Raw genomic sequence first — 23,702 nt, forward strand, 5'->3', positions numbered from 1 at the left:
TAGTCCAATCTAAAAACATCATTTTAATTATTGAATGCTTATTTATTAATTACAATCTTCAACCTCAATTTCTATACTGTGAAGCCAGGCCCCCCCATCGTCACGTTCAAGGGAAGATTTTATTTTAATGCACAATAAACTTGCTCCGTTTGTTGGAAGAAATTTGCCTCCATCTTGGATTCATATGTCAGACTGTCTTGCCCTGCCTCTAACCTCCACTTCATGGCTGCACAGAAGGAAATCTGATCTCTTCAAGCAGGTGCATGCACCATTGATTGGTGCATGAGTAAAGAGCACAGCTCTGCCTGCATTTAACCAGTGGAGTTTGGAATTATTTTTTTTCCAGGCATTTCCCCATGTGTATAAATGCCCTTTTGTCTTTTTTTCTGTTCTCCATTTCTTCTTTTGTCATGTCCTTCATTTAGTTCTTTCTTTCTGGTCCCCTTCAATCCTTTTCTATTAGTTTTTCCTTCTTTTTTTTTTTGCACTACCATCTTGTTTCCTAACTCCCTTCCGTTGGAATGGACGCTGTGGAAAAGTATGGAAGGTGTAGGAACCCTGTGAACCACTAGGTGTCAGCAAAGACCAGATATTTAACGACTGATCTGAATACCTTTTACTCTTCTTGATTTGTGGTTGGTTGGTTTATCTTTCAGTACTTTAAAAAAAAACCAGCAAATTTACATGTCAACCTTTTTTAAGATTCTTTTCCTATTTCAAGCCTTTCAAATTTACATTCACCTCAGCCCATAACTCCTTTACGTTCTAAAGAAGTTAATGTGAAGACTCCAGAACATTTAATGTACCAGCATCAAACTCTACCTCACAAAGTGTTTATTGGTCAGGTTATCTACACATTAAGAAATCTGTGATTATCAGATTGATTTATTTTGTCTCTCAGAAACCTGTCTGCAAAAGGACGTTTAGTATAAACGAGTCAACTCCCCTGTGATAGACTAGTGACCTGTCCAGGGTGTACCCCACCTCTCGCCCATTGACAACTGGAGAAAGGCACCAGCACTTCTTATGACCCCACAAGGGATAGACGTGTTAGAAGATGGATGGATGGAGTCAACTCCCTCTAATTATTTAATATTCCACATTCCAAGAACTACAGGACGAGAAGGAGAAGTAGCAACCATCTTTCTGTCTGATTTATTAATTAGTCCCAGGCCAATTAATAACAATTCCTTTGAACATTAACCCTCAGTTTCCCTCATCTAAACGGCAAAGCAATAAAACCTCTTCTGTTTGTTGTTTTGTATTGTCCACCAGGCCCTTATTCTGTTTGTAGATTAGTTCTCAGACTTCTTATCTGATTTAGTGTTAAACATTGGCCAGGTTATTATAGTGGGGAATTTTACCATTCATGACACTGAATGTGCTAACCTTAATGTAGCCTTTAATACTATCCTAGATTTAATTGTTTTTTCTCAAAATGTGCCTAAACCGACGCACTCTTGGCTTCATACTTCAGACCTTATGCTGACATATGGCATTGATTGTGAAGAATTACCAGTATTTCCTCACAACCCTGTCCTATCTGACCATTTTAAATAACTTTTGAGTTCAATTTAACTGAGTTCTCCACCTCCAAAAGAAGGTTTCATTATAGTTGATCTTTATTGGATAATGCTGTTTAAACTTTAAAGAGTTTGTCCCCCTTTTAATTTCCTCAGTATCACAGAAATACCCAGCAAAGAGCAGCAATGTTATTTCTTCTCCTTCAGAAATTGATGTGTTGTTGATGGTGTCACTTTCTCGTTGCGTTATGTATTAGACAATGTAGCCCCCTTGAAAAAGAAGGTAATCATCAGCGATGTGCACAGACATTTTGGGGGACAGGTGCTCAAGTGGAGAAAAAGGGCACTTTGTGCAGCACCAGCACATGAAGCTGTCAGCTGCCTTTGTAGTATGACATTTATTACAGGCACAGCTTGAGCATCATGTATTTATACCTATTTTAAAATAATAGCCATTTGTTGTCTGATGCAGATTTTTAATAATGTTAAACATTACAGGTTGGTTTCTCAAACAATCAAATTGGCAACAACAGAACAAAGTATTAAATTGCAGCAACAAAAATCAACACAAAACAAGGATTCATTTTATGTGCATTTCACAGAATTCTTAAGATTAATAAAGCAACACAATTATTATAAACTGTTTAATGGTTAGATTAGTGACTCACAACTAGCCTTGAAGCTAAACTCTCTGGGTCAAATTTGAATTGGGTCTAATAGATTGCAGTGCAGCGGAGAGCTTGTTGTGGCTGCAGAGCTGAGATAAAGGAAGGTTATGCAGCTGGCAGTCAGCTCTCCGCTGTGCCGCGGCCTATTTGGCTTTTAACCTTGGCTTCCCTGGCCACAACAGGAAAATCATGCATCTTGCAGCTGTTTAGCTTATCAGTCAGTCAGTCCACCTGATTTTTCAGTTCGACAACATTTAGAAATTGAACTTACGGATAATGACAGCAATGTGGTCGCCACCTTGTTGATACAGACAGGGGTGCTGTATTGGGGGGTGGGGGTAGGACACCTCCAAGGGTCCCTGACAGGGGCCCCAAAAAAGAACATTTATAGAAATGTATGAGCTTTTGGGATGATTTTGATTTTTTGCCGATTCATCTATACATTTTTAACACATATCACATGTGTTAAAAAATATCAGCTCCCCATTTTAGTAACTCAGCTTGAGCTTGAATATGGGATATTCAGCGTCCTGTTCAAGCCGATACGGGGAGGCTGATCTGGGGCTGACGTTCTGTCGGCTCACACCTCCACCTTCTTCCTCTCAAGTCGAGCAGTCAGACACGGTAGCGTGAGTCATGGCAGATGGGTCAGTTGGATGGAGGAGGGGAAGGGGAAGGCTGTTTGCTTGATGATGTGCTCTGATTGGAAAATATGAATTACAGAGAAAGACAGCCTATGTAGAAAGGCAACCCATTTTTTGATCTGACCGTTTTTGAGCAAAGCAACAAAGCTGACCTCCACTGAGCAGGTCCTTTGGTATTCACTTTTGACATTCACACGGCCTCTCAGTGAACAACAGATCACATTATACCCCCAAAACCTCAGAAAAATGACTTTTGTTGTCATGGCCCCTTTAAGGAGTCCTGCTGTGGTTAAGCAACATCTCTGGCCAGATGCTGTTTGGGTAAAACTTAAATATAAGATAATAATATTAATAATAATAATATATTTTATTTAGCAGTGCCTTCCTGGACACTCAAGGTCACTTTACAGAAAATAAAATTGAAAATACAAAAATACAAATAAAGGAACATAAAAACAGTTATGGGGAGGGACAAGAGCAATGTATTTACAAATAAGCGATCTGGAACAGGTGGGTTTTGAGTCTGGTTCTGAATAAGGGGAGAGAGTCAATACTGCGGAGGTCAGGAGGAAGGGAGTTCCAGATATGGGGAGCAGAGCGGCTGAAGGCTCTGCTCCCCATGGTGACGAGTAATGATTTAAAATTATCCAACATATGGATCCAGTAAAAACCTAAGGGGGAAATTGAAGTATTTAACCAACTGTATAACCCTGAAGATGCGCAGCATAATTGTACTATCCATTTTTAATGTAAAAATAGCTTTCCTGTGCTGCACCTGTACATAGAGATATCATGTAAATCTGTTGCTCAGCATGCCATGTTTGCATTGGTGGTGAACGCACCTTAAACGTAATGCAGTTCAGATCCCTTCAAAGTGAAAACATATCAGTATCAGACTGTCAGGACATGCTGCTCTTCCAACTGAACTGAAAGGCATCAGTGGTTCCCTGGGGATCAGTTGTGGGGCTGCTTTTAATCATTTTAATACACAAACAATCTTAATGAAGGAGCATCAAACACTAATGCATTTCTTATGAAGACAACACAGTGATGTACTGTTGAATGCCCTAGAAACCATTTACACACTTCTGTGCATTTTTTTCTAGTCCAACATTTTTCGTCCCACTCAAAATTTAGATTTTTGAATGTTCCATCTGTCCCCCTCTTTTGGTTCAGAGATTGGTTTAGCATCTGAATACAAATACCCAGGTATCTGGACTGATGATTCACTCTCCTTCAAATTGCCCATCACTCAGTTGGTAAAAAAAACAAACCTGAAACTAAAACTTAGTTTCGTCTTCCAATTAAAGACTTGGGACAAACTGACTGTTGACCCAGCCTGTGGACTTGTGTGTTCTGAGGAAGCACGGCTGGGCCTGGCATAACTTTAGTTCTGCTTGGTGCAGTGACGTGAAAAGGAAATCTTACCCTCTGTTCCTGTCATTCACGTCTGAAGTGGAGGCATCACTTCTGTGCTGAGAATCGGAGGTTCTCTTGACCTCTGGGATATGAGTGGCAACAGATGTCACCAATTCCATCCTTTCCATCCTGTTGTATAAATGCAGACTGTGTGACTTGGTCAGGGGGAGAATTCAGTTGGTTCCTCTTGCCTGAGATGTTAAACACTGCCTGAGTGTATGCCCAGTAAATACATCACCTTTGTCAAGTTATGTTCTTCCACAGCAAATGATTACCACATTGTGTTTACTCTGCTTTATTTTACTTAAACTTTTCTGGCAGTAAAATTCTTTAAAACTTCAAGGTTTCAAAGAATGTTTAACTCGTACCCACTTATACCATTCCACGATATCTTCCTTACAGTAAGTTCAGAGTTAACCTTATCTGTGGCATTCTTTAAAATCAAACAACCACCATCAATATAGGTGCTCCATGTTAACTCACAATTCCACTTGGAGCCTTCTCATTCACATACTTGTGAATGAGAAAACACAACGCAGCTCCCTCTGACCCTCTCTGTACTTCTCCATCAACATCCTCAAAGCAAATACCGCATCTGTGGTACTTTTCCCTGCTATGAACCCATTCTGCTGCTCACAGATGCTCAATTCTGACCTTAGTGTAGCTTCCACTACTCTTTCCCAGTGCCCTTATTTACAAAGGCTCCTAAGACTCAAAGTAGCTCTCAGTGACGTCATTTTAGGAAAAATCTTTTCCTCTTTTCTGGGGAAGAAAATTTCCCCAATTCTAAGATTTTTCTTAGAATTTTACCTTGGTGAGATAAAAGTTATTCACAAAGCATAGTAGACCTTAAGAGAGCTCCTAAAGTGAACAAATGTTAGGAGTAGTGTGGAGCACTTTAAGCGAGCCTAAGATTAAGCAGAGAAGATTGTGGAAACGGAGAGAGCTGATTGGCTGATTTATCGCCTGAACAGTGGAGGAAATAAGCACATAAACTTTCTTAACAATCATACAATGATAAAATGTAGATAAGATAAACTTTATCATCCCCACAGAGGGAAATTAATTAGTTTCAGCAGCCCGACGGGTTAACAGTACTCTGCCTAATGTAACGAATACAAAACTCTGCACTTGTTTTACACAAATGTCAGAGCCTCATAGCTTTCTAAGGCAAGACCTCCTCTTGGCAAATCAGATCACAGTCTGGTTTTTCTCTGCTCAGAATATAAGCTTCTTTTTCATAAAGAACCTGCAGTAAAGAGAACTGTGAGAAAATCGTCACAGGAAGCCGAAGAATTCCTTAAGGCTTGTTTTGAGGCAACAGACTGGGAGGCACTGTGCCAACCACATGGTCCATGGAGCCTGTAAAAGTCTCACTTTTCTTTTTGGTTTACAGTGTACAATCTGATTTTATATTCCATTTGGCTGAAAGGACAACAGGTTGTCCTCTCCTCTCACAATGGATGAAAAGTGAGGAAGAAGCTTTCTGAATCCGGATAGAAAAAAATTAGATATACGTATTATTACAGGTCTATGCTTTAAATGATTATAGGGCTGCTGACTCACGAAAGTTACAAGTGACTTTAGAGAAAAACAAGCCCAAAGTCGTCTATAAGAAGCAGACTGTGCAACACTGAAGATTGTATGATGTTTTAAAGCCGCTGAGAAATGAAAAAAATCCTTTATATAGTTACGATCATCATATCGCAAGTTACTCTGGCATATACCAACGCAGCGGTATTTTGTTGTTGCCATAATATGTCTGTTGAGGCCATATTCAGGACAGATCCGCTCACTATTTGACGTATACAAACTATTCCAACTAATGATGGTGCAGATAGTTAAATTACTCAGTGCAATAGAGTTCACTGTGATCTTGTAAATGGACTAGTTTTGTATGTATGGGAGGGGGGAGTGTTGGCAGTTTAGCATCTTATGATGTGTGAAATTAAGTTGTTTCGGAATCTGGTTGTTCTGCATTTTAAATTGCTGAACCTCTTGCCAGAGGGCAGCAGGGAGAACAGCCCATGGTGGGGGTGGGAGGGGTCTTTTATGATTGTAGAGCCCTGGTCAGGCAATGTCTGCGGACAGTGCCGTGGATGGGGGGGCACACCGATCCAACCATTCTCTCCGCTATTCTCATCACTTTCTCTACAAATGTCCAGTCTAAGGTGTTGCAAGCCTCAAACCAGATAGAGATGCAGCTGGTCAGTGTTCCTCTGTAGAAAGTGGAGAGGATGGGAGGGGAGAAGTTTGCTCTTCTGACACAGAATGTGCAGATGCTGCTGTGCTCTCTTTACAAAAACAGGGGTGTGGCAGGACCAGGTATTAGTGTCTGTGGCACTGTTGGTGAGGAGGGGTGTGTGACTTGGTGGATTTTTCCTGAGTTCAACGACAATCTCCTTTTTTTCACCATGCTGTTACTTTTAAGTGATGTTAACTTCAAAATACTTTTAATACTTCTTTTCATCTTTCACTTTTCAATTCCGTCACTGAATCCGGGTAGTAAAAACCCGGATTCAGAGAGAGTGACAGCTGCATGTGCATCACCCAGCCTGACCTTGGCCTGAGCTGCCCCAATAATAGCCTGCAATGGCCAAGCCTCTTCCCCCAGGCCAGAAGTCACAGCGCTACAGTTCTGCTTTCACAACTGGAGCATTACTGCTTTCCCTATAGTGCTCCGCTTGATATGTATGCAAGAAAAAAAAAACTTATCGGATATTATTTTGTGATTATTTCAAACTCAATGGATGCAGAAACTGAAAGGTACAAGAGAAAGAAAGGAAGAGAAAAAAACATGAGGCAAAAAAAAGTAAAAGGGAGAAAATGTGACAAACTCAGGGTCTGAGGGAATATACCCCACAACCCATCCTGGATTTCACTAACCCTGCTTTGTGCTACGGGCCCTGAGTATGAAGGTAATTCATACCTGAGCACCACTTTGTTTACCACTGGCTGTCAGGAAGGAATGAAACCACAGAACCTCTATGCTATTTGCCAGTTCCTTCCGTAATACATTCATTTGAGGTTTCCTGCAGATATGAGCCAGTGTCACACTCATAAATTATTTCAAAGACACCTTTTACCTCACCATCATTAACCGTACTTGTTATTTGTGTTTGAACAGGCCAAAATGTGCCGTAAACATCCGTTTATTTAGTTTTGTTTAAGCGCATTTTATTTGGAGGTGACGCAACATCACTTTTTGTTGCATGGGACTCCGTGCTTGCAACATCATTTAACCGATAACACCTAATGGATTTCATATTAAAACACCTGCATCAAACATTAAACGTACAGAAAAGTGAGAGAAAAATCTCTTCACTTCTCGTCTGCTCGGCGGCCCCGTTTCCGCGCTTTCTCCGCCAATTTGGTTTCAACGTGCGCCGGTCTTTGCAAGCTCTAGATTTCATCTGCATTTTATCTTTGCTGTGCTTTTATTTTGAAGAGGCAACCCACAATGCCTTTCCTGCCTCATGTCGCCTCAGCAGCAGCTCTGATCCTAGCCCTGGCTACTGGTTTGAGGGCAGGTTCTTTCGGAGCGTCCTAAGGAACACGGTACGTCGCCTCTCCTCTCCTCTCCTCTCTGCTCTGAGGGAAGGGTTCCTCTGACCTGCGCAGACATGCTGACCTCCATGTGCAGGAAATCTCTGCAGCTGAGGGACTGATGGTCGGGCTCGCTTTGAATGGATCCGTGTGTGTAAAGTTGTATGCGGAGCGGCGTTTAGGACTTCAGGCTCAGTTTGGTGCTGCTGGACCATCGGTGGACATGTAGTCATGATGGGAAGCCTGCAGCGCTCAGACGATGAAGAGGAAGATTAGGAGGAGCACGGAGGGAGACATGCAGATGGAGGTTAAACATGTATTAATGTTCAGCTTGATGGGCAGCTTGGGCATTCCTGGGAAGCTGCATTGGTTCGGCAGCAGGTTAATGAAAAGAACTGCAGCAACAGCTGCTGTCTGGCATGTTCCACTGTAGCTGCTAACTCACCCGGATTATATTTCCGGATTGGACCTCAGATTGTTCCTTCTTAGTTCAAGTCGTTTAGATGGTCTGATGCGGTTATCTTTGGTCTGTTTCAGGAGGTTAACTTCCATTTCCCTGGTCTAATTGCAGGTTCTATGTTCTTAGATTTCATAACTGACTGAAATTAGGTGTAAAAAACAAAAAAACAAAACAAAAAAACCCCCTAATTTCTGATCTTTTTTTTGTTTTGTTTTGTGTGCTTTATGCTGAAGAAAATCTTCCAACCAGCACTTTTCACTGTGTTCTGGGTGCCAGACAGTTGAATGCTGGTGTTTTCTGATCGCAGCACTTTTATCTGCCTGGTTCACATTCTCTGCTGAGATCAGGGTAAGGCTGGCCTTCCCTCCTGAACGTTCCCTTGACTCACAGTTTTCAGGATCCAGAGATATGTTGGAACAAGTCCTTAAGGAGGAGCCAAAACAACCTAATCGTTCCTGGGCTGCTCACTTGACACCAGGCTCTGCCTCTTATATTCCTCATATAAAGTGTTTGACTAAAAACAAGTTTTCCAATATTAGATGTTATAGAATTCCAGGAAAATGGCGACCGAAGTGCACTGCCATATTTTGGATTATTTGGTTTTGGATCAAATTTGGACAATTTACAGCATAGTTTATGGTTACGGCATGGCAGCATACACACACTGGACCCTGTCCGTCACCCAGGACTCTGGCTTGCTTTAGGAGTGTTTAGGTGATGTGGAAGCAGGTGAATCATCTTTCGGCACAGGCGGTTTAAACCTGTCCTGCAGGGTGCTGTGTAAGTGAAAATAAACAGATAATCCAGCAAACCCAGACGCTTTCCAGACCAACATCCTCAGCTACATGAGGCCAAAGGACATGGAGCCATTTGGAATCAGACCTGGACCGTTCAGACTTTTCTGGGTCGATGCTGATATCCAGTTTCTATTGTGGTCTGACTTTCTGATTCTTCTGTTTTTACAACCCTGAAAGGAGAAAAAAAGGCTGTGGCTTCCTCTGTGGAGGTAGTAGCTTTTTATAACACAGGAAGAAATTCCAAGTTTATCTAAATGTATACATCAAAGCATGTGTTCCTTTACCTTTTTATCTATTTTTTTCTTGAACACAAAAAAGCATTTAAAGACCAAAAAAATTATGCACATTCTAAGCTTTGATGCGTTTGAAAAGGGTAAAACAAAAATGTTTTGTTTCTTATTTCATATTCAATAATATGTTATGAAGTAGAAATCTTCAGATTTGTAAAAAAGTGCTGTGATTTATTTATACATTTTTTGGTATTGTGCCGGTTTGGGTGGGGGTGTAGTTTAGGAAAATGTGTAAGATTCAGACTGCCCAATAAATGAGACATTTCTGCAAATGACACGATGTCACACTTTTCTTGAATCAGTTAAAAGTTGGCAATATTCGTGTCCAGGCCATGACCCCCACATCTGACACAGCAGACAGAAAGCGTGTATATCATTTCATTTGCTCTCCCACATTACAAGCAAGCAATGACAAACTATGGCCAGATGAGCAACATTAACTTCCTTCAGAAATTTGAAACTTAGACAAAGGATGACGAGTCAAAGGTAGTACGGCGAGTTAAGTGTAGTTAATGTTATCTTGAAAAAACAAGTCGTTTTTATGTATTTATGTCTTGCTCATTAAGTCCCGGAAAATAATTTTGAGTTGTTAGTCTAAGTGGTGCAGGTTTCCAGTCAGAATTAAGCATAAAGAAATGAGTGATTAGCTTTGATCAGACATCTAGTTATCCCATGTCATTAGCGGCTGTGGTTGGAGATGTTGTTTCTGCTGCTAATAAGGTCTACAGAACTAATTAAACTCTTCCTCCGCAGTGTGGGATGTCTGCATTTGGCAATTCAGAGTTAAAAAAACCAGGAACCCATTTCCCAACATCTGTTCGTTCTTTTTTCTGCTGCAGGTTGAAAATGTGTGGCATATGGGCCTTGTTTGGCAGCGATGAGTGCTTGTCAGTCCAGTGCACGTGTGCCATGAAGATCGCTCACAGGGGCCCCGACGCCTTCCGCTTTGAAAATGTCAACGGCTTTACCAACTGCTGCTTCGGCTTCCACCGGCTGGCCATCGTGGATCAGCTGTATGGCATGCAGCCCCTACGCGTCAAGAAGTTTCCTTACTTGTGGCTCTGCTACAACGGAGAGATTTACAACCACCAAACAGTAAGACAACCGTGAAATCCATCAGGTTTCCATAAAGTGAACTCTTAAAAACAGTTCGTCTGGCCTAGCCATGCCCGGAGAATGTGGGGCTTTTCACTGTATTGACTAGATGGGGGAGTATTCACTCACCCATCCAGTAGCAGATGGGTTTGGTGAAGGTAGATCGTGACGTCAGAAAAGTCTAATGCTGCTTTTTGTCCTTTCAGCTGAAGTCGGCGTTTGACTTTGACTATCAGACTAAGGTGGACGGGGAGGTTCTCCTTCATCTGTATGATCGCTTTGGAATCAAGAAGATGGCTTCCCTCCTGGACGGAGTCTTTGCTTTCATTCTGCTGGACACGGCCAACAGAAGAGTCTACCTGGGAAGAGACACGTACGGTGTCCGACCGTTGTTCAAGTTCCTCACTGACGATGGTTTCCTGGCGGTCTGCTCAGAGGCCAAAGGTCCGAGAACGGCTTAGAACAGCAGCTTAAACCAGGTGAGGTTGTCTTGGTGAGCAGTAATTACCTTGTTCTTCTATTCATAGGCCTTGCAGAGGTCACCCACTCAATGGAAACCGCTGCCAGCATTGTCCCCTTTCTCCCTGGACACTTTGAGGTCTTTGACTTGAAGCTAAACGGCAAAGTTAAGTCCAGTCAGTTTGAGCAGTTTCACTGCTGCACAAAAGAGCCGGCTCATGCCCTCTACGACACGGTGGAGAGACTGTCTACAGGTGAGGAACCGGCCTCTACCTGGTTTATTTCCTTTAGATGGCAGTCCTACTCATAGGACCTAAAATCAAAGAAATGTCTCTCCAGATTTCGATGAAGAAACAGTGAAACGTAACATCAGAAGTCTGTTTGAAAACGCTGTGAGGAAACGCCTCATGGCCCACAGACGGATCGGTTGCCTCCTGTCAGGTAACTGCTGCCGTTTGAGTCAGGAAACATTTCTGTTCTCTAGATTAACAATCAGAATCGTCTTTATTATCTGATTTCGAATTCCAACGCTCGCATTGTGTGGAAAACCTGGCAGACAAGTAACGGCAAACACAACAGCAAACTCTATAACAGAAAAAGATCTGGGCCTGTATGGACAGGTTATTACTGTTGGAAAATCTTTGTTGTAATAATCCTCATACATTTAACTCCAGCTGCAACATGCAGTGGTGGAAAAAAAAAGACAGTCTGCCTTTTTTCAGAAAAGTTACAGTAACAATATAAGTAATGTTTGACTCCAATTAAAGAAGCTAGTAAAATATGACCTAAAAACACCACCGAGCTTTGTGAGAAGTAGGATTGTAACCATACACCGATGTAATCGGATCGTTAATCCTTTATCATTGAAGCGATCAATGCAACTTTAATAAAAGCTTGTTTGTCAGTTCCTATGCTAAGGTACTTGTAAGTCACGATAAACTAACTGTGTTAGTTGTTTTTATGGAGCGGAAAGTTTGTGGGACTTTCTTTCAGTTGGCAAACAGCAGAGATTTAGCATTTAGGTCCAGCTGCAGCCAGAGCAGGCCAGGTTGAATAAAGACTAAAGTAGACTGCAGACACAGAAGTAGAGCAGTAGCAGTAAAGCTCAGTGTCATCAGCATAAGAACGTTTACTAGCATCAGTAACATTTTCACTGACACTATTTGAAAAAAAGAGTTGCTGTGTTTGTTTCATGATCCAAGAGTTATTGTTTGGAAGCACAGATAGATTTTAGTCACAGTTCTAGTAGATATAACAACGTTGGTCTACTTTCAAATCTCTTCTGTTTTGGGATTGTTTTGTTACGCTTTTACATATTTCAGATCATCAAACAGAACTGGATGTCAGTTCTACTCATTCATGTTGTCTAATGTTCTGATGGTTCTGCTCGTTCATTCAGGGGGTCTGGACTCCAGCTTGGTTGCCGCCATGCTGCTGAAACTGTCCAAAGAGGAGAAGCTGCAATACTCCATTCAAACCTTCTCCATCGGTTCAGAGGACAGTCCTGATGTCATCGCTGCTAAAAAGGTCCGTTCAGCTCCTTGTGTCTCAGTAATGAGGAGGAGACCCATTTTCTTTTTGTTTTATTGTGTTCTTTAGATGAATTTAGATGATTAAGTGTGGATTCATGGCAGAAATGACGCTTGGCGAATTTTCCACTCATGGACTTTAAAGTTGGACCTAGGTCCTACTGCCTGTGGGTCAACAGCTGGTTTGTCTGTTGTCAGGTTGCAGCTCACATCGGCAGTGAGCACCATGTGGTAGAATTCACAGCAGAGGAGGGCATCAAAGCTGTGGAGGACGTCATCTTCCACCTGGAGACCTACGACATCACCACCATCCGTGCTTCTGTTGGTGAGTGAGCCGGGTGTTTGTGTTCTAAGCTTCATACCGGTTGGATGTAGAGTACCAGCCTGATCAGTCCTGAGCAGTAATGTTATAGCTGGCTACACATTAGGCCTGTACTCAGCAAATCTTCAACAACCTTAGCAGTGCAGCATGCAAAGTAAAAACAATTCAATTCAGTTTTATAAAGCACCAATTCACAACATGTCATCCCAAGGCACTTTACAAAGTCAAATTCAATCAAATCATACAGATGGGTCAAAAAGTTTGCAGTAGATTGCATCAAGTTTTGACAAGCAGCATTCACTCCTCTTGAAAGAGCGTAGATGTGTGCTTAACAAAATCAGAGACGTCCCAGGTTTTCATTAGAGAAATCAAATCTGGTCATTTTACACAGCTCTCCCCTGAGAGGGAGAGCTATCCGTTTTAACAGATTTTTTATTTGTCATTGTACCACATAAAATTGGTCATTAAGCACAATGGTAATCATATATAAGGCACACCATCCATTTGTGAGAGAATTTAAGGATTTTAAGTGTGCCTTATAGTCTGAAAAATACGGTAAAATATCTGCCTTCCATTCTACTTTTAGAGACTCTAGGAACCATCAGTAGACCTGAAGTACTCTATTAGGAACATATGGGGTAATCAGATCTCTGATATATGTGGAGCTTTATAAGTGAGAAGGAGAATTTTTAAATTTTATTCCTGATTTAACAGGAAGCCAATGAAGGGAAGCTAAAATGGGAGAAATATGATCCCTCTTGTTGATTTCCATCAGAACTCTTGCTGCAGCATTTTGGATCAGCTGAAGACTTTGAACTGTATTTTGTGGACTTCCTGATAGTAAAGAATTACAATAGTCCAGCCTTGAAGTAACAAATGCATGGACTAGTTTTTCAGCATCACTCCTGGACAGAATGTTTCTAATTTTGGCGATATTCCGGAGGTGAAAGAAGGAAACAGTAGAAACCTGTTTAATATGGGATTTAAATGACTTGTTTTTGTCAATAATAATACCGAAGTTAATTACTTTATTAGCAGAGGCCAATTGAATTGAATCCTGATTAGGTGATTGATGTAAGAAGTTTATTTTTGAGGACTCTGATCCAAAGATTACATCTTCAGTCTTGTCAGAATTTAAAAGCAGGAAATTTAAAGTCATACAGGTTTTGATGTCATCAAGACATAACTGCACTCTGTTATGGGAATTCTGAACAGATAACTGACTTCCCAGAGTTGCTGAAGAAGGAGACGGTTGAGTGATATAGTTCCAGCACTTTGTTGAGAAACAGAGCAGAGATTACATGGACGGAGTATTCACACCCTGCAGCTGCAGCCTAGCGTCTGCCCCTGTCTCTGCCCGACCTCGCTTTCGGCTTTCCCTAATACTGCACAGTGGCCTTGGCAGGAGACAAAACAAAGACAGTCTATCCTAGACAATCATCAGCCGTACAGTGTTTATGCAGCATTCGGCCTTGCACTCAGTAACAGTGGATTACATACACAGACATCTTGTCTCCTGGCCCTGCGTCCGAGAGGCAACCGGTCACTTTGACTGTAGGGCAAAGATTAATACAACAAGTCGAAGTAATTGATTGGATTCATCAGGATGTATGGATAAATACAACTGTGTCATCAGCATAACAGTGGAAATTATTCCCATGGTGTCTGATAATTTTACCAACTGGAAGCAAATATATAGTAAAGAGAATTAGCCCGGGGACTGACCCTGTGGTGGTCCCACAAGTGACACAAGTGACCCTTGAAGATTTATTATTAACATGAACAAACTGGAATCTGTCAGATTAAACCAGCCGAATGCTTTCCCTTAATCCCTACAGTATGTTAAAATCTTTCTAGGAGAATATTGTGATCAACTTTATCAAATGCAGCACTGAGATCTAACAGGACACGTATAGACACAAGTCCATTAACTGAGGCCATGAGAATATCATTAGTGACCTTCACCAGAGCTGTTTCAGTGCTATGATGAGCTCTGAAGCCTGACTGAAACTCTTCAAATAGGTCATTACTTTGTAAATGTTCACATGCTTGATTAGCAACTACTTTCTTAAGAATTTTGGACAAGAAAAGAAGATTAGATATAGGTTTATATTTTATTAAGTCATCTTGATCAAGAGTGGGTTTCTTAAGTAAAGGTTAAATAACAGTTACTTTAAAAGTCTGTGGTTCACATGCATTTACTAAGGATTGATTAATCATGTCTAAAATGGGGGCATTAAAGTGAATTTTCCTTAAATAGCTTCCTTAAATAACTTGGTTGGGATTGGGCCTACTGTACAAAGCTAAACTTTTAGATAACTCAGAAAGCTCTATTGCGTCTAACCAACTCAAACACTGATCAGATTTTAAAGATTCCTCCAACACCACCTCACTTACTGAGGTTGATAATCATGGTAATCATGTTTCGGATGATGCCAATGACTTTATTTTTAATTGAATCATTTTTATTTATGAAGAATTGCATACAATCATTACTGCTAAGAGCTGAGGGAATGGATGGATCAACAGAGCTATGACTCTGGGTATATTTGGCTACTGTACTAATGAGAAACCTGGGATTATTTTTATTCTTCTCTATTAATGATGAAAAATATGCTGCTCTGACGCTGCAAAGGGTTTCGCCTGGTTTCTGCACGTGTCTCTTCCTGCCCCAAAACCTTCTGTCATTGTTAAAATGATCTAACAAGCCAAAAGTGTACGGCCTTAAGTAGTTTTCTGTTAGCACTGGAATCATCACCCATAATGGAAAAGAATTTGGAGCTTTACATTTCTGCAGCCCGAGGAGTGCACTGATGGGACATAAATTTGTGTGCACAACCAGCGCATTCCTCTTTCCAGCTGAGCGACTTGGTTGAATTGACCTAAAATCCAGCTAGACACGGGGAGGTCCAAGAGGTCGTTGAGGGCGACAGATGGGATGCTGGCTGCTGCAGTCCAACATCACTGTTCTGATTTAATGGTGAAACTGCAGGATCTTCAAAGAACGCGATTAGAACTGACCGCGGTCCAACCACTCCAACAGAACGTGGACATAAGGATTGGGTTGATGGTGCTTTAACATATTATATCAAAGCTTTTTCAGTGTATGTCTTCAAACATCTCTGACAGTGGACCAGTTCTGATTAGAGTATTCTTCATCCCATGAGAGCTGAATAAACCTCTGTTTCCTCTACTCTAGGGATGTACTTGGTATCGAAGTACATCAGGGAGAAGACGGACAGCGTAGTGATCTTCTCTGGAGAGGGATCTGACGAGCTGACTCAGGGATACATTTACTTCCACAAGGCAAGTACTCCAGGTTTCTGTCAAACTGAGCTTTGACCTGTGCTCTTCTGCCTTTGTAAAGCTGGTCAAGCTAGTCGTTTACACCCCCCCCCCCCTTTTCCCCCTGCCTTGCATTGATAAATAGGTATTACATTCATATTATTTTTGATATTTTCAACAATTATCCATCAGTCTCTCTTTGGGAGTTCAGATATCCTGTAAATGTGATTCATGTTTGAAAACATGGCTAAAAAGGGTGTGTATTTGTACTGAGCCACCTTTGTACTAAAGTTCCTACTGAATCATCATCACAATCCAATCAACAGTCATACTATTCCTAGTAATCAGAGGTATAATCAGTGTGATGCATTTTTATTTACTCAGTGAACACTGGCCCGTTTAAAACTATCTGAGGGAACCATAGCCGTGAAAAGCGGATGCGACATCCAGGGATTTCTTTGCTGATGGAGCTGTTTTTCTCCTCCAGGCTCCAAGTGCCAAGGCAGGAGCAGAAGACAGCATTCGTCTCTTAAAAGAGCTCTACCTGTTTGATGTTCTTCGTGCTGATCGGACCACTGCGGCACACGGGTAAGTCCTCACAGACCCCTGCCGTTATCACACAACTGTCTGGATACCACTCCTCACAGGAACGTACTGAATTAGCTTGGGCCATTTCAGTTAAATTTTATTTATATAGCGCCATTATTTCACAACATGTCATCTCAAGGCACTTTACAAAGTCAAAGTCAATCAAATCATACAGATTGGTGAAAAAGTTTCCTAGCTAAGGAAACCCAGCAGATTGCATGGAGTCTTGATAACCAGCATTCACTCCTCCAGAAAGTGTGGAGCCCTCATACTGAGCATGCATGAAGCGACAGTGGAGATGAAAACTCCCCTTTAACAGGGAGGAAAACCTCCAGCAGAACCAGAACCAGGGCTAGGCTTCATCCAAATACTCTTAATAATAGCTTCTAGTTCCTATTCCTAGCTCCTGCTTCTTGATCTTCCTACAGTAGGAACTCTATCATGGATAGTAAAGGAAGCTTTGGCCTGCTGTGGCGAATTCGGACAGCCTTTATCTGGACGGAAACGGACATGGATGATGCGTGTCAAATCCGGGCCTACAGCCTTCCGAAAATGAACTACAAAATGTGCACTCTCTTGACAGTTTTGTTGATTTCTGTGAGGGGGCTGTGCTGATACCTCATGTCACACAAAGGATTGTGGGACACCTTAAGGCAGGGATCACCAACATGGTGTCCGCGAGCACCAGGTAGTCCCCCAGGACCATGTGTGGTGCCCTCAAGCCTGTTCAAAGAAATAGCGCAACCCTCCAGTGTGCTGCATTTAAAAGGCTATTTTATTCAGCTGCTCTTCCTTTTTAGTCATACTTGCAGGTACATAGATTTAAAAAGGACAAATGCATTAAAAACATTTATATTGTATAAGGTTGGACTCTTGTAGCTCAAAGGTCAGTACAGGAAGCCCTTCATATGACACAGTACCGATGAAGTAGCTCTCAGTTTCAACAAGGTTGGTCACCCCTGCCTTAATGGTTCTTACCTCCTTCTTGACTGACTGCACTATTTGGACACCACTTATCATGGTGACTGCTGACGCATTTCCACTTTCGCTAAAGAGTCCTAAAGGCCTGAGTTATACTCATGCGTTGGGTAGCTAGTAAACATCTGTTTCTCTGTTTATTCACTGAACCTTAATATTTCTAAAAGCTTGTCAACTGGCCCTAATCCAGGAAATGTCATGGCTGTCAGAATTGGACTCTTCTATTTAAACTTCAGTTCAGTTTATTTATCTAGTGCTGATTCACAACCCATGTTGTCTCAAGTGACTACATGAAAAAAAAAAGTCAGTGGAATCAGATTCCGAGTCGATACATTCCAATTGATCATAATTGTCACCCAAATGCAGTCAAGATCAGTTTATTATTCAAAATCGTTAAAACGTTTTCTATCTAAGGAAACCCAGCAGATTGCATTGAGTCATTGACCTGCAGCATTATCTCCTCCTGGATGAACATGGAGCCACAATGGACAGTCACTTGCATGGTGATGTTGACTTTGTAGCAATCCCTCATACGGAGCAGGCAGGTAGCAACAGTGAAACGGAAGACTACCCTTTAACAGGGAGAAATCCCCAGCAGAACCAGACTCTGTGAACTGCCATCTGTTGGTCACGTTCCTGGTATCTGCTAAAGTCTCACTCCCTGTTCAAAAATGGCATCCTGAATCAATAGCCAAAATTCTTCTGTTGAAAATAATGTTGCCTTTCTAGAAGCCTCTTACTCCTTTTGCCCTCCCTCTGGCTTCATTTTTTTTTTTTTTTTGGAGATTTTTCGCAGTTCTAGTGACTCGCTTTTTATTACAGTAGGCTGACAGGATAGGGGTTGGAAGAGGGGGAGAGACATGCGGCAAAGGACCGCGGGTCGGAGTCGATCCCGGGTCGACCGCGTCGAGGACTAAGGCCTCTGTATATGGGTCGCGCTACCCGCTGCGCCACCAGCGCGCCCCGACTTCATTTTTAAACTTGTCACTGATACTGAAAATAGCTCACAGTCTCCCTCACAGCTTAACTACAGAATATTGTTTTCAGCATGGCCTCTTAGCTTCTCAGCCCTGTATGTTGCATTCACTGTTCAGAAAAAAGATTGGATTTTAAAGGAGCAATAAGCGAAAAATGTATCACTTTAGCTAGAAATAACAAAAAATATATAGTTTTGTGAAGAACTAAAGGTAATATTTCAGATGGACTATGGTATGACGTCACACCGCATCTCTCTATGTTGTTCTCCAGTCTGTTGTTTACATAGCCAGGCCAGCCTCACATGCATGTACGTGCATGTGAACAGCAGCATTCAGGGCTTAGCCCCTCCCTGCCCTAAATTGCCACCATCAGAGCAGCGCAGTGTTGGGGCAACATGACTGAGAGCACCCTCAGCAGATCACGATGTTCTCTTGCTAACAGCCTTGTAAAGTTATGAATTGCTTACTTCTTCACTAGACATGTTCCTCTGAAAGGTGATGCTGTTTTGCTGTGTTTTGATCCTTTACAAATATGCGCAGAGGAGGAGACACGTGAGATGCAAAAAGGAAGGGCGGGGTGTCAGCTAGAGTGAAGTTAAAGGCAAGCTGCGCCTCTAACTTTGCCTCACACATCTTGTTTTGGTCTCCAGACAGTGCTCATGCGCCACCTAGTGGTGAAATATCGTTTATCGATCCTTGAGGTATCGAAGGGGCAATCTCCACTTCTGGCCTGTCAGGTGTAAAATGGAATGATTACCCATCAACAAACAACTTCTTAATGGGTCTCTACTGCGACTATCTGCATGCAAAAAAAGTCAAAGTTGTTATGTTGTAATTCAAACTAGTTGAAGGAAAGCAGTTAATAGTAATAAATACAGTAATCTTTGCTGATCTGTTTTTTTTTTCTCAGTTTGGAGCTTAGAGTGCCTTTCTTGGACCACAGATTCACAGCGTACTACCTCTCCCTTCCTGAGGAAATGAGAACTCCCAAGGTTAGTTCCTTAAATTCTCCTTTTCGTCGTTTTTGGGGCACTCTGTTATATTAACAACGATGTTTGAACTGTGCACACAGGATGGAGTGGAGAAACATCTTCTCAGGGACTCTTTCAAAGGCCTAGACTTGATTCCTGATGAGATCCTGTGGAGACGGAAGGAAGCCTTCAGTGACGGCATAATGTCTGAGAAGAAGTCCTGGTACACCTGCCTCCAGGAGCATCTGGACTCTGTGGTAAGTGTTACTCTGGCAACATGAACAGTAAACCAGGGAAGGTTGATAAAAAGCACGTGTTCCACTAGAACAAGTTCATATTGTAGATGGAAAAAAGGGAGTTGTCAGAACCACCTTAGAGCCAGTTTGGTTCTCAGATCAGTTTCAGTCTCTGTAAAGTTTCTGTGGTGGAGGAGCATCATACATGCTGAGACTTTGTAGCTTTGTAGCTGTTATTAAACCTTTACTTAAGAAACCTTCTCTTGATCAAGATGAGTTAGTAAATTACAGACCTATATCTAATCTTCTTTTCTTATCTAAAATTCTTGAGAAAGTAGTTGCTAATCAACTTTGTGAACATTTACAAAGTAATGACCTACTTGAGGAGTTTCAGTCAGGCTTCAGAGCTCATCATAGCACTGAAACAGCTCTGGTGAAGGTCACTAATGATATTCTCATGGCCTCAGATAATGGACTTGTGTCTATACTTGTCCTGTTAGATCTCAGTGCTGCGTTTGATACAGTTGATCACAATATTCTCCTACAAAGACTTGAACATACTGTAGGGATTAAGGGGAAAGCATTAGGCTGGTTTAAATCTTATCTGTCAGACAGATTCCAATTTGTTCATGTTAATAATAAATCTTCCTCAAACTCTAGGGTCATTTGTGGAGTACCACAGGGTTCAGTCCTTGGACCAATTCTCTTTACTATATATATGCTTCCGATAGGCAAAATTATCAGACAGCATGGGATTAATTTCCACTGTTATGCTGATGATACTCAGCTATATTTATCCATAAATCCTGATGAATCCAATCAATTACTTCGACTGCAGTCATGTCTTGATGACATCAAAAGCTGGATGACTTTAAATTTCCTGCATCTAAATTCTGACAAGACCGAAGTTGTAATCTTTGGGCCAGAGTCTTCAAAAAATAAACTTCTTAATCAATCACTTAATCTGGGTGGCATTAAACTGGCCTCTGGTAATAAAGTAAAAAATCTTGGTGTTATTTTTGACCAAGACATGTCATTTAAATCCCATATTAAACAGGTTTCCAGAGTTTCCTTTTTTCACCTCCGGAATATCGCCAAAATTAGAAACATTCTGTCCAGGAGTGATGCTGAAAAACTGGTCCATGCATTTGTTACTTCAAGGCTGGACTATTGTAATTCTTTACTATCAGGAATTCCACAAAATGCAGTTCAAAGCCTTCAGCTGATCCAAAATGCTGCAGCAAGAGTTCTGATGAAAATCAACAAGAGGGATCATATTTCTCCAATTTTAGCTTCCCTTCATTGGCTTCCTGTTAAATCAAGAATAGAATTTAAAATTCTTCTTCTAACGTATAAAGCCCTTCATAATCAAACTCCATCATATATCAGAGCTCTGATTACCCCATATGTTCCTAACAGAGCACTTCGCTCTCAGACCGCAGGTCTGCTGGTGGTTCCTAGAGTCTCTAAAAGTAGAATGGGAGGCAGATCCTTTAGCTATCAGGCTCCTCTCCTGTGGAACCAACTCCCAGTTTTGGTCCGTGAGGCAGACACCCTGTCTACTTTTAAGACTTGGCTTAAAACTTTTCTTTTTGACAAAAATTATAACTAGTGACTCATGTTACTCTCAGCTACCTTTATAGTTTTACTGCTATAGGCTTAGGTTACTGGAGTATATCAGGATCTAATTTTCTCACTATATTGAGTTCTACTGTTCTTCAATTATGCATTATGTGTTGTCATTTCTGCTTTAACTTTCTGTTCTCTCTCTTTTCTCTTCATAGTAGGTACACCTGGTCTGGCGTTCTGTTAACTGTGACATCATCCAGAGAAGACGGCTCACCCGCTACTACCATCTAATGTAGAACAGATTACTAGATCAATGTGTGCTTCTGTGCTTTTTTGTTTCTCTTGTTGTGTCTCTGTTCTGTCTTCTGTAACCCCAGTCGGTCGAGGCAGATGACCGTTCATACTGAGCCCGGTTCTGCCGGAGGTTTTTTTTTCCCCGTTAATGGGTGGTTTTTCTTCCCACTGTCGCTTCATGCTTGCTCAGTATGAGGGATTGCTGCAAAGCCATGTACAATGCAGATGACTCTTCCTGTGGCTCTACGCTTCCCCAGGAGTGAATGCTGCTTGTTGGGACTTTGATGCAATCAACTGGTTTCCTTATATAGGACATTTTTGACCAATCTGTATAATCTGACCCAATCTGTATAATATGATTGAACTTGACTTTGTAAAGTGCCTTGAGATGACATGTTTCATGATTTGGCGCTATATAAATAAAATTGAATTGAATTGAATTGAACTTTATGGATTTAAATCCAGTCTAACTTGGGGAATGTTTGATTTTTCTTCAAGCATGAAACAAACATTTTGTTCCAAGTGCATGCTGGTGAAGAACCAGTTCTAATATTGGCTTCAGTTTAACCCTGCAGTAGTTGTATGTTCTGAGCTGAGCGCTTCCAGCATCAGCTGGCATACATTTATTCTATAAAAATGACTCTAGTTGGTAATATGCTGTTTCAGTTCGTCAGTTAGATAACAGCAAGCGTTTCAAATACAGTTTGTCAGCACTGGTGTGGCTTTTTTCGGACGTGCTCAGGAGTAGTTTATATGATGGGAATTTGTGCCCATACTCATGGAGAAGACCATCAGTCAAGTGAAAAAAGGCTGTGGGAAAACTGGGCGACAGGAAGTAGTGTTTATGACCCTGCTGGTGTGAACATCATCTCCCAGTGACTGGTGCTTAGAAACACAGCCTAGGTTTTCTCTGCGCGAAGTCTAACCTGTCCTGTGTGGTCCCCCAGGTGAACAATGACCAGATGGAGAAGGCTACCAAGACTTTCCCCCACAACCCGCCCAGAACCAAGGAGGCATACTACTACAGACAGGTGTTTGAGAAGTTTTATCCTGGCCGGGCCAAGTGGCTGTCCCATTACTGGATGCCTCGTTGGATCAGCGCCACTGACCCATCAGCGCGGACCCTGTCCATCTACAAACCGGACAAAGACCAGTGATAGGCTGGAGCTTTTGTGTGTTTGTGATTTCTCTGTTTGTCTCTGCTGTAGGTTTGAAATTGTTTGCAGCTACTGAAAGTGGGCTGGTTGTCTGTGAAGATGTGGGCTTGTCATGGGCTGCCACAGGTTTGCTGGAGACTGAGCCGGACTTTAAGACTCTGTTCATTCATTATCGAATGGTAGATGTCTTTTCCTTTAGTCCACAGGTAGACAAATACCATCATGCCCCTGCAACTTATTTTTTTACAACTTGTTGCTAGATCTTTTAGAGAAACTTGGTGAGGATCTCCTTTAGTCCATTAAAACTTAAAAACATCTACCTTGGTGTGATGATCCTGGCAGTCCTGCAGCGTTAGGTTTCTCAGATGTTCATCCCACAGGAAGTCAAACCTGACAGCTTGCCTAATGCTTCTGCATCCTGGAAACTAAATAAAAGCAACAACCATGAACAACCTAATGGTGTGAGACTTTGTTTCTGTTTGAATAATGTTCTAAAGAGTAGCTTTATTTACAGAGGATTTCTCTAAAAGGTTGCGTCAAAAGCTTAGTGGAAATGGTATTAATAAAACACAAACGTGAACTATTACTTGAAATACACATTTCGAGAATAGCTGAATGCAGTGTATGATAAAATAAAACTGATGGGAGGTGGGTTTAACAGAATGTCAAAAAGAAGTGAAAGTTGCTTTAAAGTTAGATGCAGTTTGCTAAATGTGTTAAGGTTTCCTAATGGAAAATACAAAATAAACAACAACTAAAAAAACTCCTGTACATTAATACACAGGAGTGCTAGTGTTGCTGTTATCTGGTCTGAATAAGTCGAGGGAAACTTCTGGAGTCAATGTATGATAAAGAACAGTCCTCAAGAATTCAAGGAAAAATGGGCCTCAGAAAA

The 23,702-nt window shown here is 41.5% G+C and overlaps 1 protein-coding gene across 2 annotated transcripts; it reads left to right on the forward strand.

Annotated features, from left to right (window-relative positions):
* The first annotated feature begins 7,691 nt into the window (after positions 1 to 7,691).
* On the forward strand, positions 7,692 to 23,264 carry asns (asparagine synthetase). 2 transcript variants are annotated; one of them, XM_021324802.2, is made up of 12 exons: positions 7,692 to 7,812; positions 10,187 to 10,442; positions 10,649 to 10,886; positions 10,970 to 11,155; positions 11,241 to 11,342; positions 12,301 to 12,428; positions 12,629 to 12,755; positions 15,952 to 16,058; positions 16,525 to 16,625; positions 19,491 to 19,572; positions 19,653 to 19,808; positions 22,598 to 23,264. In XM_021324802.2, exons 2-12 carry the CDS (start codon positions 10,194 to 10,196, stop codon positions 22,805 to 22,807), a joined length of 1,686 nt encoding a protein of 561 aa, XP_021180477.2. In that variant the 5' UTR covers positions 7,692 to 7,812; positions 10,187 to 10,193; the 3' UTR covers positions 22,808 to 23,264. The 2 variants fall into 2 exon arrangements, with proteins under 2 accessions (XP_021180477.2, XP_021180478.2); XM_021324803.2 differs by lacking the exon at positions 7,692 to 7,812 and adding an exon at positions 7,970 to 8,107.
* The last annotated feature ends 438 nt before the right edge of the window (positions 23,265 to 23,702 follow it).

Source organism: Fundulus heteroclitus, chromosome 13, assembly GCF_011125445.2.
Source record: "Fundulus heteroclitus isolate FHET01 chromosome 13, MU-UCD_Fhet_4.1, whole genome shotgun sequence".
In the NCBI taxonomy this organism is placed as follows: Eukaryota; Metazoa; Chordata; class Actinopteri; order Cyprinodontiformes; family Fundulidae; genus Fundulus; species Fundulus heteroclitus.

Excerpts from the sequence above, each read along its gene's own strand:
- asns (XM_021324802.2), top strand. The coding sequence starts at position 10,194 with ATGTGTGGCATATGGGCCTTGTTTGGCAGCGATGAGTGCTTGTCAGTC. Across the intron at positions 10,443-10,648 it reads AGATTTACAACCACCAAACA|CTGAAGTCGGCGTTTGACTT; the intron begins GTAAGACAACCG and ends TTGTCCTTTCAG. Across the intron at positions 12,429-12,628 it reads ATGTCATCGCTGCTAAAAAG|GTTGCAGCTCACATCGGCAG; the intron begins GTCCGTTCAGCT and ends GTCTGTTGTCAG.